Source organism: Mirounga angustirostris, unplaced genomic scaffold (genome assembly GCF_029215605.1).
Source record: "Mirounga angustirostris isolate CCGP_5_RB_7025 unplaced genomic scaffold, mMirAng1.0.hap1 SCAF_8, whole genome shotgun sequence".
In the NCBI taxonomy this organism is placed as follows: domain Eukaryota; kingdom Metazoa; phylum Chordata; class Mammalia; order Carnivora; family Phocidae; genus Mirounga; species Mirounga angustirostris.
The window spans coordinates 29,869,169-29,886,551 of NW_026991716.1; the positions used below are offsets into that span (position 1 = coordinate 29,869,169).

General features: G+C 47.4%; 1 protein-coding gene across 7 annotated transcripts; it reads right to left on the reverse strand.

Annotated features, from left to right (window-relative positions):
* Positions 1–1,281: 1,281 nt before the first annotated feature.
* On the reverse strand, positions 1,282–16,687 carry LOC123837604 (HLA class II histocompatibility antigen, DM alpha chain). Of its 7 annotated transcripts, XM_045866657.3 has the most exons (9): positions 16,343–16,593; positions 14,775–15,059; positions 13,876–14,154; positions 13,514–13,642; positions 5,233–5,514; positions 3,699–3,983; positions 2,210–2,326; positions 2,019–2,054; positions 1,282–1,649 (listed from the first exon to the last, which is right to left on the reverse strand). In XM_045866657.3, exons 1-9 carry the CDS (start codon positions 16,428–16,430, stop codon positions 1,633–1,635), a joined length of 1,518 nt encoding a protein of 505 aa, XP_045722613.1. In that variant the 5' UTR covers positions 16,431–16,593; the 3' UTR covers positions 1,282–1,632. The 7 variants fall into 7 exon arrangements, 6 of the variants coding, with proteins under 6 accessions (XP_045722613.1, XP_045722617.1, XP_045722616.1 ...); XM_045866661.3 differs by lacking the exons at positions 13,514–13,642; positions 13,876–14,154; positions 14,775–15,059; positions 16,343–16,593 and adding exons at positions 6,387–6,552; positions 8,424–8,548; XM_045866660.3 differs by lacking the exons at positions 13,514–13,642; positions 13,876–14,154; positions 14,775–15,059; positions 16,343–16,593 and adding exons at positions 6,387–6,552; positions 7,921–8,319.
* Between the last annotated feature and the right edge of the window lie 696 nt (positions 16,688–17,383).

Genomic DNA, 17,383 nt, shown 5'->3' on the forward strand with positions numbered 1-17,383 from the left:
TGAGCACCTACTTTGGACATCAAGCCCATAAGACCAGTGCTTCTGCCATTCCTCTGTAGTCCCCCATCAGCACAGAAACAGTCCAAGGATGAAGGGTTCTAGCCCCCATGACCACCCCTCACACCCACACGGAAACACACACATTCATGGAAAGCAGCACACAAGAAGGTTCTGCAGTCTGTCTTCTGCCTCTTCCTCCAGCTCATCAGATTCTGATCTTACGGATTCCCATATAGACACACACATGCAAATATGCATCCATAGCCCCTTGTTCTCCCTCCACAACATCCTCTTAGGCTAAGCTGCTTCAATACTTGTCTTCACTTCTGGTTTCTTTTCCTTGCCCAAAGTCTAGTGTCCAACTCTAATTCCAAAAACTATGCCATTGCCCAGTTTTCTGTGTCCAGCAGGTGTCGCCCCTCACCGGAAACAAAATACACCTCCCTTCTACAGTGAGAAATCTGTACCCCAACAGTGGATGGCCCTTGGGTTGGGGGTAAAAGGGAATGAAAGCGTGGCTCTGAAGGGTGGTGTGCTCCCCAGCATGAGGATCCTCTGGATAAAGCCATCTACTTACTTCCAGCTAAGGTAGACAAACATCCTATAGAAAATTTGTTCTTTGATCTTGGACAAGTCATTCACACTCCGAACCTTGCTTTCTTCACCCGTGACATGAAAGGAGACAATCTTTTCCTCCTGGGATTATTGTAAGAAGTAAAAGAGATACAAATACAAAGCACTTAGCCCAGCACCTAGGTCATAATAAGCACTTGAGCTCTTCCCCACTTAGGGTTTGGAAGAAGTAACTGTGCAGAACTCCCATCTGAAGTTAAGTTCTGCCCCCCTGAGTCCTATCTGAGGATCTGCATCAGGGTTGTGATGAGGATCAACAAAATAATGCATGCAAAGTACCTGGTCCAATGCCTGGCCCAGAAAGTTGAGTAACAAGTAATAACTAACATCTCTCTTATGGGCTCAGCATGTGCCAGCAATGTTCTTACCCATCTGCAAGTATGAACTCACTCAATCCTCCTAAGACCCCTTATGAAGTAAGTAATCTGTCAATTCCCTGCCTCTCCCTGATTCTGTGACTCCATTCAACCATAGCTTAATTTCTTCTTAGGAATTATAGATCAGAAAACTGCCCCCAGTTCTGTCATGTCTAGAGGGAATAATCAGGAGGAAGTACTGACTCCTCCACTCAAGTAGGAGAGAAGTAACCCCAACCATAACTCTGCTCATGGTCCCTCCCCAGGGCCTCAGGAAAAAGCATAGAAAAACTATTTCAACCAGAGTTTATTCCTCAGAGATGACCGCCAGCGACTCAATGGCCCCTGTGGCACAGTGTGGCCTCCAGAAAGGCCTTTAACCTCCCTCCCCAGATGATATTTGACCCAGAAATATAGCCTCTTTATTTGGATGGATGACAACTTGATTACAGAATATTCCCAGGAATGAGTTCCCCCAACTTGCTAAGGTGTACATGGGGTCGGCTGGGAAGTTCAAAGATCTGAATGGAGAAACCATAGGATCCAAGAAAATTTGTAGGGTCTGAGGATGGTGGGGGGACACAGCAGCATCACTAAGAGTTTGAATCTTCACACTTGGGGTAGAAGGTGTAGGACTCTGCCTCTAATTGACGTGTTGACCTGCAGAAGAAATAAAAAGGAAATAATAAGGCTTCAAACCAACTTGACCCCATCCTCTGTTTCTATAACCATCCATGCCAGAGCCCTTAATACAGTGATATCAAAAATTCTAGACCACCAAGGACTAATACTACAAAGCCACTTTCAGTCGTCTCCCCATAGATGCTCCATTGGATAGAAGAAGGGTGTGTAGGTGCTCCTCCTTCCTGCTCCTAATCCCAACAATGGCAGTTTAAATTATGCTCTTGGCTACATCCTGGTGGAACGTCACCCCCACTATAAGCACCATTAGCTGAGCCCAACACTGACTCCCGAGATCTCTCACCCCTCCAAAGGACCAGTAGGCAAACAGACCAACAGAGATGTTACCTTCTGGATAACTGGCCCCAGGGAGGAAAATGTAGCCTAGGAGAAGAAAATATCTGATTAGAGGACAGTCTATAGATAAAAGTATCTGGTGTTACAGCAAATGAGGTAGCAATGGGAAAACAAGTCACGAATAAAAAGTGAACAGAAATTGGGAGTGAGATTGGCAACAGGAGGTCAGGGGCGGCACTCACCAGACGAGCCAGCTCTCCGCCAGCTGAGCAAACCAAGAGTGAAAATGATGAAGCCCAGGCCCAGAGTCACTGCAGACACAGAAACCTTCACTGTCTGCATCGGGGACAGCCCATGTGCTGCAAAAATAGAAACTTACTAGAACCGATCTGTCGCTCATTGCCAGAGCAACATAATTTAGTGTGACCTCCACCTAGTAGGTTCAAAAGTGCCAAGCGCACACCAACCTACACCCAAGGAGACAGACTTTCCTCAAAAATCCCCATTCCGTAGCTCTGTACTCCTAGAGTAGCCCTGGGGGACCCCCTCACGAGAGTTAGCACCCTAGCTTCTAGGTCCTCTCTAATACAGTGGGGGCTCTCAAGGCATCTTTTTTCCTTCCTTCACCCTGAAGTTTCCCTCACCAAAGAATAAAGGATTCCTCATTCCCCTCTCCATTTACCCCATAGTGACAATGTTTGCTCCCTTATGTGCTCTACCTATTTGTCTATTAAAATGTCATTCCACCTTTCTTAACTCTCAATGATCCCATTCCACGCGTTGTCTGACTACTGAGGTATCTCCTCCTGTCTACATCCAGATTTCCAGAACCTGTCTCCATCCCACTCCATAGCTCCCACTTCCTGGAACCCACTGTACTCTGAATCCCACCGCACCTGGACTCCTTCCCCCATGCTAAAATGAACATTCCATCACCAAAGGAAGCTCTGGTGCATACTGGGGAGGAGACTTTCCCAGGAGAGTTCCGGTGCACCTGTGGGTTCCTCTCTCTGCTCTTCATGCCTTTCTCCGCTGCCCAGCAAGACAGCACTCCCCAAAGGGGGAGCCCAGTCTCAGCAGCCAGTCTAGGATTCTGTTGCCTAGCCCTTCATAGATTCCCCTCCTCTTCCTCATTGTTCCCTCTTCTCTTTCCCCAAATCTGTGTACCAAATCTCTTGGTACATTTAACTACTTCCAATCCTGGGGTTCAAACAGTGGTAATTGGTTCCTTGTTCATTAGCCCCCAAGCATGTAAACCAAAGTGTTTGTCAGCCAGGCTTTTTCTTCCCTGACAGAGCGGCCCAAATTTAGTACTGCCCCCACACCAAAAGAAAGTTCCGTTTCTTCTGAAACCTTTTTTATTCCTTCAATTCCCATTCCTGACCAGACAACAGAATAGTTGAAATCTGAGGATCCTAAAATGTTGCATCACAAATTTTGGTTGTGAAAACATGGTCACCAAACCACATCCTCTTTTCAGGATAGCCATTCTGCTCCCCTGCCACTCTCAGACACACAACATCAACCACCCACTGCCCCATCTCTGGTCATCAACTCTCCACCAGTTCCTCCAGGCTGGCTGCTCATTCTCAGCATCTTCCTCCCTGCCATATTCCGTGGACCTGTCCACATGTCACTCCCTGTGCCAAGACGTTGGTGTTCCTTTTCAACCACCCACTCGCAGTAGCTCTCTGCTTCAACCCTAATTCCTCCCACCCGCCGTGCACTTACTCCAGTCCTCAGAGACGGGCTCAGGAGCCCCAATGTGCTCCACCACACAAGTGTAGGTGTCCCCATAAGAGGGGGTTGTAGCTAAATGGGAGACGGTCTGATATGTCCAGTCTCCATTGGGCTGGGCCATCTTAGGGGCACTACTGTGAGAAGGGATAGGCTGCCCATTCTTCCTCCACGAGATGGTCACATCAGCTGGATAGAAGCCCCACACATAGCAGGCCAGCATCACACGCTCCTTCGTGTTAAAAGGAGTGGTTTTGGCTACTTGCACAGTTGGTGGCCCTGCATAAGAGGAAAACGTGGTCATGAAAGATGGCACCATTCTGGTTTTTTCTCCAACCTCGTTTCTTTCCAGCTTCAACTCTTCGTGGCCTCCCCCACCCCCACTCCGTGCCTCCATACATCCCTTTGAAAAAGAGGAGTTAGACTTACTCCTGCTTTGCTCTTTATTTCCTCCCATTCCTTCACTGCCCTTTCCCTTCTTTCCTGGTCCAAAATTACGGTTGATCACATTAAGTAGAAGCCAGGTCTGAACTGCAAGCTGTTTCAGAAGTCCCTGTATTTATTTCAAGTATATAAGCTAACAGTTGTCAAGAGTTGTAGGTTGGGGTTTGTAAAGGTAGGAAAAGATGTCTGCCCTCAAATCTAATTTAACAAACTAAGTGGCTGAATCAAGCAACATTTTTCCCTTGGATAGTTTAAGGAAACGAGCCTAACTCAGATCTAACTCTCTTAAATTTGGATTAACATAATCCGAAATAATGAGATTGTTAATATTGCTCTTCTCTATTAGCTTATTCTCCTAGGTGACCCTCTTACTTACCTCCACCTTGGTGCTTTTCAAACAAAATCTTAAATAAAAATCCAAGAAATTGTGTTAAAATGCGGGTTCCCTAGGTTGCATCCCCAAATATTTTCACTGAGAGGATCTGTAGTGGCAATCAAGGGCTTGTATTTTTTACAAGCACCTTCCCCAGGCAATTCTAAGAAAAATGGTTCAGAAATAACGTCTTAAGACATATTACTCTGTCTTATGGAGATCTCCATGTTTTCTTTCACCAATCTCAAGTCATTCTCAGTGCAAGGGCTTTGGGGCAAGAAAGCATGTTGAAATCCCCTGAGAGGCTTTCTAAATATTCCCATGCCTGGGCCCATCCCAGACCTAGAACATCAGAACCTATGATAAAGAGGCATGAGCACTTTGGGAAAAGGCATTCTGGTTATTCTGACACACTCCTGGTTGAACTTGACTCTGCATCCTGAGATGCCCTGAATAGATGGAAAGCCTGCTTACTCTCTTACCGCATTGGCCTCAAACATCACCTCCCCTTCTTTGTTCCTGTTCCACCCCCATCAACAACCCTTTGAGGGTCCACACTCACTCTTTCTACAATCCAGGTCCACACATTTTGTGCTTCTTTCCCGCCCAAATCTCCAACCTCTTGCCTATGGAGGGATTGAGGGATTCTCCCTGGCCTCACCTCTCCTAACTGTGCTTCCCGATAATCCCTTTGTGCCCCTCTCTTCTTACGTGTCCTGTGGGTCAGTGATCCCCAGAAAGACTGGGTATGTGTGGCACAGTCCTGAAGCCCATTAGACAAGCGCTGGAGCAGGGATTCCTGTTGGTTGAGGTATTCTGAGAGGTAATTGGCCAAAACATTCAGTGCGCCAAATTCACAAGGGGCCATTTTGGCCTCCTCTGGATCCCAGCACGTCAGCAAATCCTTGTTGAAGGAGACACAATATGTGAAATCCTTTGGAGTCCCATCATCATCCAACAGACAGGTGCTTTCCACATGGGCTATAAAGCCACCTACAGGAACCAGAGAAAGGGGGCAGCTCAGAGACCTCTGCAGGGAGCCCAAGACCCAGTTCCTGCCCCAGTTACACCCAGCAAGTGGGGTGTAGCTTTCCTGCCTCAGGCAGCATCTACAGACCAAGCTCGTGTACTCAAGTCTCTGAGAGCACCGATTAAGGGAATAGATGGTAGCAGCAGAAAAGTTTTTAGATGCTGTTTCCTTTTTATGAGACTAAGTATGGGAACAGGAATTATTTGCTAGTTTAAACACAACAATTTACCCAGGACAAGACCTTCAGTAAGGCAAATTATTGAGAGAGAAAAGGGGTCAAGGGGAAGAGCCAGCTTTGTTGGCTGGATATATTATTAAATATTCACTCCACATATATTTATGAAGCACACACACATACGTGCCAGGCACTGGGCTAGGAGCTCAGGATGCAGCAGTAAACAAGACAGATATTGCCGTTGCCTACACTCTGGCAAAAGATATATATATTTTTTAAAAGATTTATTTATTTATTTTTATTTGAGAGAGAGAGAATGAGAGCGAGTACATGAGAAGGGGGAGGGTCAGAGGGAGAAGCAGACTCCCTGCCGAGCAGGGAGCCCGATGCGGGACTCTATCCCGGGACTCCAGGATCATGACCTGAGCCGAAGGCAGCCGCTTAACCAACTGAGCCACCCAGGCGCCCCTGGCAAAAGATATATATTACACAAATAATTATACAGTTCAATTATCTTAAAATTGCTACAAAGATACAAAGTACAAAGTGCTACTGGAGCATATACCAGGGAGACAAACTAGTCTGGGGTGTCCAGATCCAAGTGACTCCCTTGCCCCAAAGGAGCAGAGGAAGGGAGGGTCCCAGGCCAGAAACCCTTACCTGCTCCAGTGGAGCCCAGGCTGAGGCCCAGCAGCAACGGCAGGAGTGTGGTCATGCTCCACTCTAGGGACCCGCCAGGAATTCAGTCCCCTGGACCAATTCTTCCAGGGGCCCTGGGTCCTCGCCTGCTCCTGTAGCCCCAGCCTGGGTAGATGATGTCCAGACCCTGAGAGGAATAGAGTATAGCCCCAGCTCCTTGATCCCCACTAAATGAGTGATTTGGAGCCACCCAGCCCCTAGATACTAATCCTGTTCCTACCAGCTCTTCTAAATCAGTCCCAAACTAACAGTTGTCAGATTGCTTAGATGGTTAGATGGGCGGGGACAAATACAGAGACAAATCACTGAGTGCTTCAGCCCAGCATCATCAGTTACCAGGTAAATCTTATCCTGCCCTAGGCTTTAAACAACTATGTCTCTTAACTCTTTCCCTGTGGGAAAGACCAGTCTGTAGGTGGATTTCCCTAGATCACTGGAGAGAATAATCCCAATATTCCCAGAACATATGTAGCCTGGGCTGCCCACTGGTTTAACTGTTTCCCTTCAATATCCTTCCAAGACTGAGACTAGGTAACTTCTCCTGTCCCTTAGAGAGAGGTTACTTAGAAAGATATTGCATAACCTTGGTCTGTCCTGTCACCTGGGAGATGGAGGCGGGAGCTGAAAGGCCCTTCCGGAGCAGGTGGCAGAGACAGGGATGTTAAGATGGAAGGAGGCACAGGGAGAATGCAGGGTTATCTGGCCTCAAAGCGCAACTGCAGAATAAGGGAAGCAGTTCCACTTTAGAGGTCAGAGACAGAGACTGGAAAATCTCTCCCTGGGATTCCATTGCTTCTTGCAGAGCTGCATTTCGTCCTTCCTGCTTTTTTGGAGCTAGGAAATCCTACCCTCAACTACTCTGAGCCATCTCAAGGCAGACCGCAGGACAACGCCACTTAAACCCTTGATAAATAGCTGGTAATGGGCCAGTTCCCAAAGCTCGCCTGCCTCCCCCAAACTTAACACTCTCCTGTGTGTTTCTCCCACTGGTCCTATCTGTCCCAGAGCAGGTCCCCGCATTATGAAGCCACTAGAAAAAATAAGATAAAGCTTCCCTCCTTTACTTCCCCTGGAAAAGGCAGGTTTTAAATGGCAATTCATTCTCCTATCCCACTGTGAACTATACAATTGGTGGCTTTTTCCATCACAAATTTAAAACCTGAAATTGGCTTCTCTCTGTTCCCCAGTGGCTGCAGGGCTGCGTCTCCCCGCATTAGTTTCTGCAAGCTTTTGGATTTGATTTAGTAGTGAGCTAAATGAGAGAGGATTAGGAGAGAGCCCCTTGACGCCACACTTATCTGTCCTCCCCCAAAGCCCCCAACCCCAGGACAGTCGATGCTTATGAAGAGAAAAGAAGCATGTACCAAAAATGAATACAAAGATGAATATCAGAAACAAAAGACTCGTGTAACTAATTGAGATTAACTGAAGTTGCATTTCCCAGCAACCCCCGCTCTCAACCCCGCCTTCATTATAAGATGTTTCTACATCCTACCTCCTCTAATGAGCCATCAGGTGAGCGGGAATGGGCAGAAAATGGGGGTGGTGAGTCCAAAATTTGTTGAGCTTCTACTTTGGAACTGATACTATACTAGGTAGGCCCTTTCCATGCTATCTCATATAATCTTAAAAGATCTGTCCAGCGTCCTCCTTTTACAGTTTTGAAAACAGCTCCAAAGATTCACACACAGACACACACTGGTGCACGCACACGAGCAAGCCCACACACTCACTACATCCTGGGGCTGAGATGACCCACATAAAAGTAGCCAGTGGTGCCCCCCACTGAGAGACAGATAAAGGGAAAAGCCACTGGACCACCCAAGTCTTTGTTTCCCTGTTCTCAGAATTCCTTCTGTTCTTAGAACCAGCGTCTCCTTGCTTTCTCTTTTGACAGTTTCCAAACCGTGTGAACTCTTCCCCACTCGCACGCGCACTTCCCCCTGACGTTCTTCCTCCTCCCCCCCCCACCCCCCCAAGGTGGGCAGTGAGCCTGACCTCGCGGGAGCCCGGATCTTTGTCCCCGTCTACAAGGCTCGCGCTGGCGGGCGCAGGAACGCCGGCGGTGAGGTCCCGTGCCCGCGCGGGGGTGGCCGGGGGTGGCGCTCGCCAGCCAGCCGAGGCCACACGGAGTTCCCTGTCTGGTCTCTGCTCGGGCAGCCAAAGGAGATGTGAAACCTTCCGTGAGGCAGCAGCAGGAAATGCAGAAGATTTCACTTCTCTATTAAGGAGAAGACTGAGGGTGCTTTCTAGAATAAGGCAGGACAGAAAACCCAGAGGCCCGTGCTCAGCCAAGAGCTTTCTTCCTTTCCCCTTCCCTCCTAATTTTCAGACCTAGTTCTGTCCCCCACCGCGCATCAACCCAAAAGACCGTTTCAAGTGCCCTGTCCATTGTGACCGGACAGCCATTTCGGTAGTGCCAGGACCGCCAGGAGCGTAGGAGTGAGGCAGCCTCGTTCCCACGTGCTCTCTTTCTTCTACCCGCGCTGCCCAAGCCCCGAGAACGGGTCCTCTCCTTTCCCGCGCCTCCCCCTCGGCTGTCCACGGCGCCACGGGTGGACGAACCGCGGCGTTTCTGTGCAGAGCATTACAGGCAATGCCCAGCAAGGAGACGTGGACTCTGTTCCCACGTCATTCGCTTTAGGTCAGCTGGGGAGTGAGAACAGACATCTGTAAAGAGAAGAGTTTATGGTAAAGCAAGTAAGCGATAAGGCCAGTGTGCTTGAAAGAGAAAAGAGAAAAAAAAAGGGGGGAAAAAAGAAAGAGAAAAGAGAAATCATTGAGGGCATGGACAGGGTGGACGGGGAGGTGGAACTGATGCTCTTAGGTAGGCGATTTCCATGCTATCTCATATAATCTTAAAAGATTATATGATTATAATCTTAATCATATAATTAAGTTAATCTTATAGATTAACCCTCTCCCGGAGGGCTGCTGGAGGTGAGCCCCGACTGCTGGGCTGAAGTCGTGTTCAGGAGAGGAAGGCCCCTGGCATCGCAGTCCTGGCATAGAGCACAGCAAGCTCCGCAATGTTCTGAGGTGCTGTTGGGGGTCTACCAGGAGCCTGGATTGGCTAAAACAAAAGGGAGCTACAATGCATCCCTGGCATCACACACTGAAGGAAGTCACAAATGTGGTCTCACGCTCTTCCTGAGAGCACGGCCATAATAATAAATCGCTTCTAGGTACTTCCTTCTGGTGCTCCCTGCAAGCTCTCAGGTTCCTCTTCTGGACAGATGGTTTCAACTCAAGCCTCAATTTTATAAACTCAAAAATTGTTCAACCCATCAATCACTTGCAATCTAAAACCCATAGCATGAGACCACATTTGTGACTTCCTTCAATGTCTCCTCAAAACTACACACACCTGCACCCTGCCCAGATTACCTTACTTCCCAGTCTGTCCAACCTCATCCCTCCCCACCCCCACCTCACCTCTGTCCTCCTACTCCCTCTTCTCTACAGGATTCACTCTCCAGACCCCAATCTTGGGGTTACAGTTGGGGTAACTAGCCCATCATCCTTCCATCCTGCAGCCAAATGACTTGCACGGCTAGGGGATATTCTACCTGATTTGCCACCACAACTCTTGAATGATGTTATCATTCCCATCTTAACTATGAGAAAATGGAGGCAGAGGGAGGTTAGCAACTGTCCAGCCTTACTCAGACACTAAGTAATAGAACCAGGACTTGGGGCGCCTGGGTGGCTCAGTTGGTTAAGCGACTGCCTTCGGCTCAGGTCATGATCCTGGAGTCCCTGGATCGAGTCCCCGGATCGAGTCCCGCATCGGGCTTCCTGCTCGGCAGGGAGTCTGCTTCGTCCTCTAACCCTATCCCCTCTCAGGTGTTCTCTCTCTCTCATTCTCTCTCTCTCAAATAAATAAATAAAATCTTAAAAAAAAAAAAAAGAACCATGACTTGAACTGAGGATTTATGATTCTAAATTCTATGCTCCTAATAATCAGAAAATAATTGAACATTGCTAGCCATTTATAATAGTAATAAAAACCATAGCATGTTTAGAAATTAACATTAAAAAGTATAAGAACTCTATGAATAAGAGGGAAAACTTTATTAAACTACATAAATGAACACCTCAGAAAGTGAAGAGACATATTCATGGATGGGGCATCCTAACAACGAAGAAGTCAATTTCTCCCCATATCACTAACCTAAATGCTGTCCTAACCAAATCATAGCAGGGCTTGGGGAGAACTTGTTAAAGTGATTCTAAAATGTGCACAGAAATCAAATCCATGAGTATCAGACAATTTTGATAAAGAAGAGCAAAATGGGACTTTGGGTATTGGGAGAGGTGAGTGATAAAGAAATGAAAACCAGCCCTGCCAAATAATAAAACATATGAAAAGCCATAATAATTAAAACAATATGATACTGATATAGGAACTGACAAACCAATGGACTGAACAATTCAGAGACAAATCCATGCATATAGGGAAACTTGGTATAAAATCCCTGGGAATAAATGGAATATTTAGTAAATGATATTAAGAAGATCAATTTACTATTTGGAGGGAAAGAAAGTTGTATCCTTATTCCCATGATATGGAAAAATTCCAATCAATAAAGATCTAAATGTGAAAGGAAAACAATAACACAAATGGAAGAAAGCATAGTGAAATATCATATATGGCCAGATAAATATAAGGCAAAGCTTTTCCACCCAAAACTACTCATCAGAAAAAAGAGAATTACCTTACACCTAAGTCCTCGGGTTTTTTTCCTTTTCAAATTAAGGTCACTCTTTCAAAGCTGTTTTGAGAAGATATATTATCCTAAAATGATGGCAATAAATACAAGAAGGGGCCTCCACACTGTTTTTGTTTTGTTTTGTTTTGTTTTGGTTGTTGTTGTTGTTTTTATTTTTATTTTAGATTTTATTTATTTATTCATTAGAGACAGAGAGAGGCAGAGGGAGAAGCAGGCTCCCAAGGAGCAGGGAGCCCGATGCGGGACTCGATCCCAGGACCCCGAGATCACGACCTGAGCCGAAGGCAGACGCTTAACCATTTGAGCCACCCAGGCGCCCCACACACTGTTTTTTTTTTTTAAGATTTTATTTATTTGTCAGAGAACGAGAGGGAGAGAGAGAGAGCACAAGCAGGGGGAGCGACAGGCAGAGGGAGAAGCAGGCTTATCACTGAGCAAGGAGCCCAATGCGGGACTCGATCCCAGGACCCTGGGATCATGACCTGAGCCGAAGGCAGATACTGACTGAGCCACCCAGGCATCCCCTCCACACTGTTTTCTATAGTGGCTGCACCAATTTACAGTCCTACCTACAGACCGCGCAAGCGGTCAGTAACAGTATGGAGGTTCCTCAAAAAATTAAATATAGAACTACCATATGATCCAGCAATTCCACTCCTGGGTATTTATCCAAAGAAAATGAAAACACTCACTCAAAAAGATATATGCACCCCCACGTTCATTCAGCATTGTTTACAATAGCCAAGGCATGGAAACAACCTAAGTGCCGATTAGTAGCTGGATGGTAACATATCCATATGGCTGGACACATATAACACACGTAACAATGAAATGTTATTCAGCTATTACAAAAAAAAAAAAGGAAACTCTTCCATTTGTGGCAACATGAATGGATTCCAAGGGCATTATGTGAAGTGAAATAAGTCAAACGAGAAAGACAGATACATACAATCTCTCTTATATGTGGAATCTAAAAGAAAAATTAAAAATCAAAATAGAAAAAAAAGAATTCATAGATATGGAGAACAAATTGGTGGTTGCAGGGGTCAGGGGAGAAATTAATGAAATGACTTTGGTGTTTATTTTAGTTTAAATAAACTGATTTATTTTTAAAAAATAAACAAATTTGTAAGTCATTTGCCTAATCAAAAAATACTGAGAAAAATAAAAATAAATTTGTTTGGGGTGGATGGGTGGTGCAGTCAGTTGAGCAGCTGACTCTGGGTTTCCGCTCAGGTCATGGTCTCAGGATGGTGAGATCTAGCCCCACGTGGGGCTCTGCGCTCAGCATGGAATCTGCTTAAGACTCTTCCTCTGCTCCTTCCCCCTACGCTCTCTCAAGCCTGTGCACATTCTCTCTCCCTCTCTCCCTCTCTCTCTAAAATAAATAAATAAATCTTTTTAAAAAATGAATTTGTCTTATGAAATGTTACATATTTCTCAAGGCAGCCTCTACTAGCCATAAATATTTTCACAACCAGTAAAATGAAAAAAAAGAAAATCTGCAATCAGCTTCCTCCACCATTTTGTGAGCAGATTATCAGAAAGTAGTTCTGCCCTCATTTTTCAAGTATTTTGCACAAACTGATAGGAGTAAAAGCCATCGTATGGTGCTGAGAGCAGGGAACAGGAGTCAGTGGAGGAGCTAGGGGTTTCCCCATTTCCCTCCCTAATGAGGGCAAGCCACATTCAGGTTACATGTTGGATTTGAAATGACAATCCACGCAATATTAAGAAATAAGATTTATTGCCCTGAAGTGGGAAGGAATGTGGTAGTGATAGGAAAGCCACTCTGGGTTCCCCTGGGTGCAAGCCCGGGGACAGTAGAGCCCCCAGCTGAGAAACCTGTATAAACACGCACGTGCACACCCCCCGGGCTGTCCCAAGGACTCCTGCTCGGAGAAGGAGAGATCTTGGGCTGGATGTGGGAAACCTGATCTCCCACTGCATGCATGATCGACACTGCTGGCACCAGACTCTGGTCGGGAAGAATCAATCTGAGGAGGAGAAGGATGGAGGGAAGCCATCGGGGGACCCCCCTACTCCCCAAAGGCCCCTCCCTGCCTGCTGCATATCCTAGACAAGTTGATCTCTCCTTGGCCCCAAGTCATCTCCAAGCACCCCTCCTACAACTCCCCATATCACTCCTCTCCCACTCAAAGCCATGCCTGTGATCTGATAACTGTGTGTGTGTGTAACTGGGACCCCAACTGGGAGGATGTTCATGGTGCCTGACTCAGGCCTTCCCACCCAAAGGCCTCCCCATACTGCAGGATGACCCTGGGCATGCCCCCACGCGCCCCACTGTATGTGGCTCCCATGGTTCACCCACCCACTCCAGACGCTCTGACTTACCACCTGAGCAAGGCTTTCGGAAATACATGATGAGGACTAAGCCAACAATGATGCCCAGCACACCCAAGCCAAAGGCCACACCACACAGCACATTCTCCAGAAGGTCAGAGGGCAGCGCATTATGGGGCACTGGAGAAAAAGGGGAGCAGATCAGCCTGGAGACTTGGTCGGTGAGCCCCCCCACCTGGGGGAATTACATGGGTGTCTGGGATGAAACAGGAGAAACAGAAGCATGAAAAATTAAAGTTGCTCAGGGTGGGAATGGACTTCAACAAAGTCCAAGTAGAAAAAGAAGGCCCTTCCATGGGTCCATCCTTTTTTGCCCCCAAAAGGAAGCAGGCTTCCAAGGAGAAAATTCTCACCCCAATAGGCAACTGCTGTGTAGCTGTCAATCTCATGAGTCACGACGCAGGAGAATAGGTCAGAGGGTGCTGGTGTGAAGTTTAAGTAAGAAAAGGCCTGGAAGCTGAGTTCATCAACCGCAGACACAAAAGTGGGCCCGATTCCTTCCACAGGGTCCAAGTGATGCCACCAGTTCACCGTCAACGTGGGTGGGAAGAGATTACTGACAAAACAGACCAGGGTGTTGGGCTTGCCAAACTCCAGGGGCTTCAGGGTGAACACGTCAACAATAGGAAACCCTGGTGGGAGGATTGAGGTGTGAGGGAAAGAAGTAACTAGTTTAGATGGTACCCCTGAGTTTGGAAGGGGCGTGGCATACAGAGGAGAGGACAGAGACAGTGTCTGTCGGGACGGGCTTTGGGAGAAGAGATGAGGGAGGAGCTGGGGCTTGAAGGGAGGTCTTCCTCCAGGCAAGAATGAGACCTGGACCTAGAGGCAGAGCCAAACCCAGGCTACTCTGGGACCCTCCACCCTGACTTCCTGCAGGGCTTCCTGTCTAGACTTCACACGGGCATCTAATCACATGCTGTCTTCTTATTCAAACACAGACACATCTTAGGATACTTCCTTTCTCCCCTTCCATCCCACTGAGCATAGCAACACAAGCTCTAATTAATATTCAGTAGGCAACAATTGGTCCCTGTTGCATTCATCAAGTTCAATAAATAGCTCTGAACACCTACTATGTCCTAGGCACATGTCTTTGCCCCACAACAAAAACAGAGTGTAGACCATAGCTGGTAAGGGGAGACCCAAAAGGCATTAGATGAGGGGACTGGTGTGAAAGGGAATAATTCAGCGCACAGGTTGAGGAGGTTAAGATGCAGCCCCTCCCCGCACCACCAGAAACACCCCTGACCTCTAGACACAGGGATTTGCCCTTCGAGTTTGGGTCCTATTTTCTGGACCATAGCTTGGCAGAACTCTTTGTCAAAGAAAATCGTGGAAGTATCTCCAGGCTTCTGAGCCCAGTCAGCAAATTCAGGCAGGCGAGGCACTCGGGTGTTCTGGGAAAAGTTGAAGGAGAAAAGCTGGTCCCCATCATAGGCTTCCGAGAGGCCGATGCTGGGACTCCAGTTCTGGCAGTATATCGTGTGCAGGAACGTGTGGTTTTGCAGTTCATCCCGCCATGCTGGGGTAGGAGCTGCAGAGGAGACAGGGTGAGTCAGGGAGGGGGGACTCTCCTCCTCCCCTTTAGCTTAGAAAACAGCAAGGCCTGCTTCAGGCAGAGGGGGTAGGCTTCGGGTGTAACCCCTTTTTATGTCTGTTACTTAGGCTCTCAGGCTCTCTCTCCCAGTGGGGGTGAAGAAGATATTACAGGATCTCTCCAAACTTCCCCTGCCCATAAAAAGGCCCACCGTCTAAAGTTGTAAAATGTAAAAAAAGGTCTACTGTCTAAAGTGACAGATTTGGAGTCCCAATGTTGGTTGCGTGTTTGTGTGCTGCACAAAGGCATCTAGCCAAGGAAATTGTTGGAAGTTGAAACCTCGGGCCTGCACTCTGCTCCCCAAGCCACGCATCCTGGCACAGGGCTGCATCCTTCCCAAAAAAGATATCTTCGTCTAATCCACAGAAGGCCACCGTACTGATGTTGAAGGCCTTGGGTGGGTTCCCCAGTCTTAGAAGGGAGGGTAAAGGAATGGTCACGGCCTCCCCAAGCCACAAATGACACTGTGTATCTTACCCCCAGACAGCACAGTAAGCTGAAAAAACCAATCTCCAGGCTTCTCTTCAGCCACTTCATTAGCACCAGACCTCTCTGAAAACGTCTTCACCTCCCTCAACCCTCCAGCCCCTGCAATGACAGGACTGGGGGACCCAAAGTTGCAGGAAATAATCTCTATTCTTTGAAATTCCTGGCAAGAATCTCCCCCCACACACACTAGCGTGAAACTTTCTACCCAGTACTCAATACCTAGAGTAATAGATATTTAGAGGAAGAGGGATCTTCCAGATTATTCTCCCATTCTGCCCTGTCCTTTACAAAGAAGGAAACTAAGGACCAATAAAGTTAAGAGACTTTTCAAGAACCACCAAGATGAGTTGATGACAGAGTGCAGGGCAGACGACTAAATAGGACAGTGAAATAATATTTGCTTTGCTCAAATCCCAGCTCTGCCCCCCTTCCAACTGTGTGAGTTTGACCACGTTACTTAGAGTCTGAGTCTCATTTTTTTCCATCTGTAAAATGGATATAATAATCTCTGTTTCAAGAGATTGTCTTAAGTGGAATATATAAAGCACCTCTGACATTGTTTGCCATCCATCCATAGTTGATCTCTTTCCCAATTCTGCTATTGTTGCCACTACTTCCCGCGCCACTTACAAAGTACAGGGCTTCAAATGCAAAGAAGACTTCAAATGCTCTGAGTGGCTCCCCCGGCTCTAAGCGGTCAGGATTGGAGTAAACGAGAGGGACTGTCATACCTTCAGGGGCGGTCCGGGAGTAGGGCAGCAACCACAGGAGGTGTAACAGCCTTAGCAGTGCAGCTCCCCGCCTCTGCTCATGATCCATAGCTTCACACCACACTGTGGGCTAAGAGCTACCAGCCAGTGGACCCCGGGCCCCAAACTGCTTCCCCAGATCAGGTTCCGCCCGCTGCTTCCAATAGTTGCCCTTATCGTTTGGCTAAACCAATCACGGAAGTGTAGGGTTTAACATCATCAGTCGCTGGGGAGAGACGCGGGGCCGGCAACCTCCTCAAGACTTGGCTCTTTAACCGGGCGGGAGTCGGGTGTGTAACTGGGCTGGGAAGACAATGGAGGGACGTCTGCCTCCTGCTGGGGATCCCTCTTTAGTATCAAGCTGTCAGCTTCCGCCTGTAACCTAGGTAATGGGCTCTTCAAAGCAGCACAACCTCCTGGCAGAACGCGGCAATGGGGAAGCTCCTCTTCCCACGCCAAACTCCCAGGGCTCTTCAGACCCCGCCTCCTCCTCCCTCCAGCCCTCCCTCCTCTTTCTCTCTCTGAAAGGTATCCATCAGGCATTAGCTCTAAATCGTTCTGCAGAAATACATGGAAAATTTAGTAAGTGCTAGTATTGGGTCCAGAGCTAGAAATACAAAGATGAATAAAGGGTATTCCTCCCTTCAAAGAGCTTAAAGTCTAGTTGCGGGGGGAGGGGGATGAATAAATCATTACACAACAATGTAATGTATTCAAACAAGACTGTGCCAAGTCAGGGCGCCTGGGTGGCTCAGTTGGTTAAGTGCCTGCCTTTGGCTCCAGTCATGATCCCAGAGTCCTGGGATCTAGTCCCCTGTCCAGATCCCTGCTCAGCGAGGAGTCTGTTTCTCCCTCTACACCTCCCCCCTGCTCATGATCTCTCTCTCTCTCAATCTCTCTTAAATAAATAAAATATTTTTAAAAAATAAAAAGAATGTGCCAAGTGTTTTGAAAGTAGTAGAGGTGGAACATAATCAAGGCTTATAAGAATCTTAAAAAAAAAAAAAACAATTTGACCAGCAG

What these genes read in the sequence shown, in the direction of transcription:
- LOC123837604 (XM_045866657.3), bottom strand. Translation starts at nt 16,430, where the DNA reads ATGGATCATGAGCAGAGGCGGGGAGCTGCACTGCTAAGGCTGTTACAC. An exon ending in GCAAATCCCTGTGTCTAGAG is followed by an intron (nt 14,155 to 14,774) that starts GTCAGGGGTGTT and finishes TCCTCCCACCAG; the next exon opens with GGTTTCCTATTGTTGACGTG. An exon ending in ATCACTGACCCACAGGACAC is followed by an intron (nt 3,984 to 5,232) that starts GTAAGAAGAGAG and finishes CCTCTTATGCAG; the next exon opens with GGCCACCAACTGTGCAAGTA.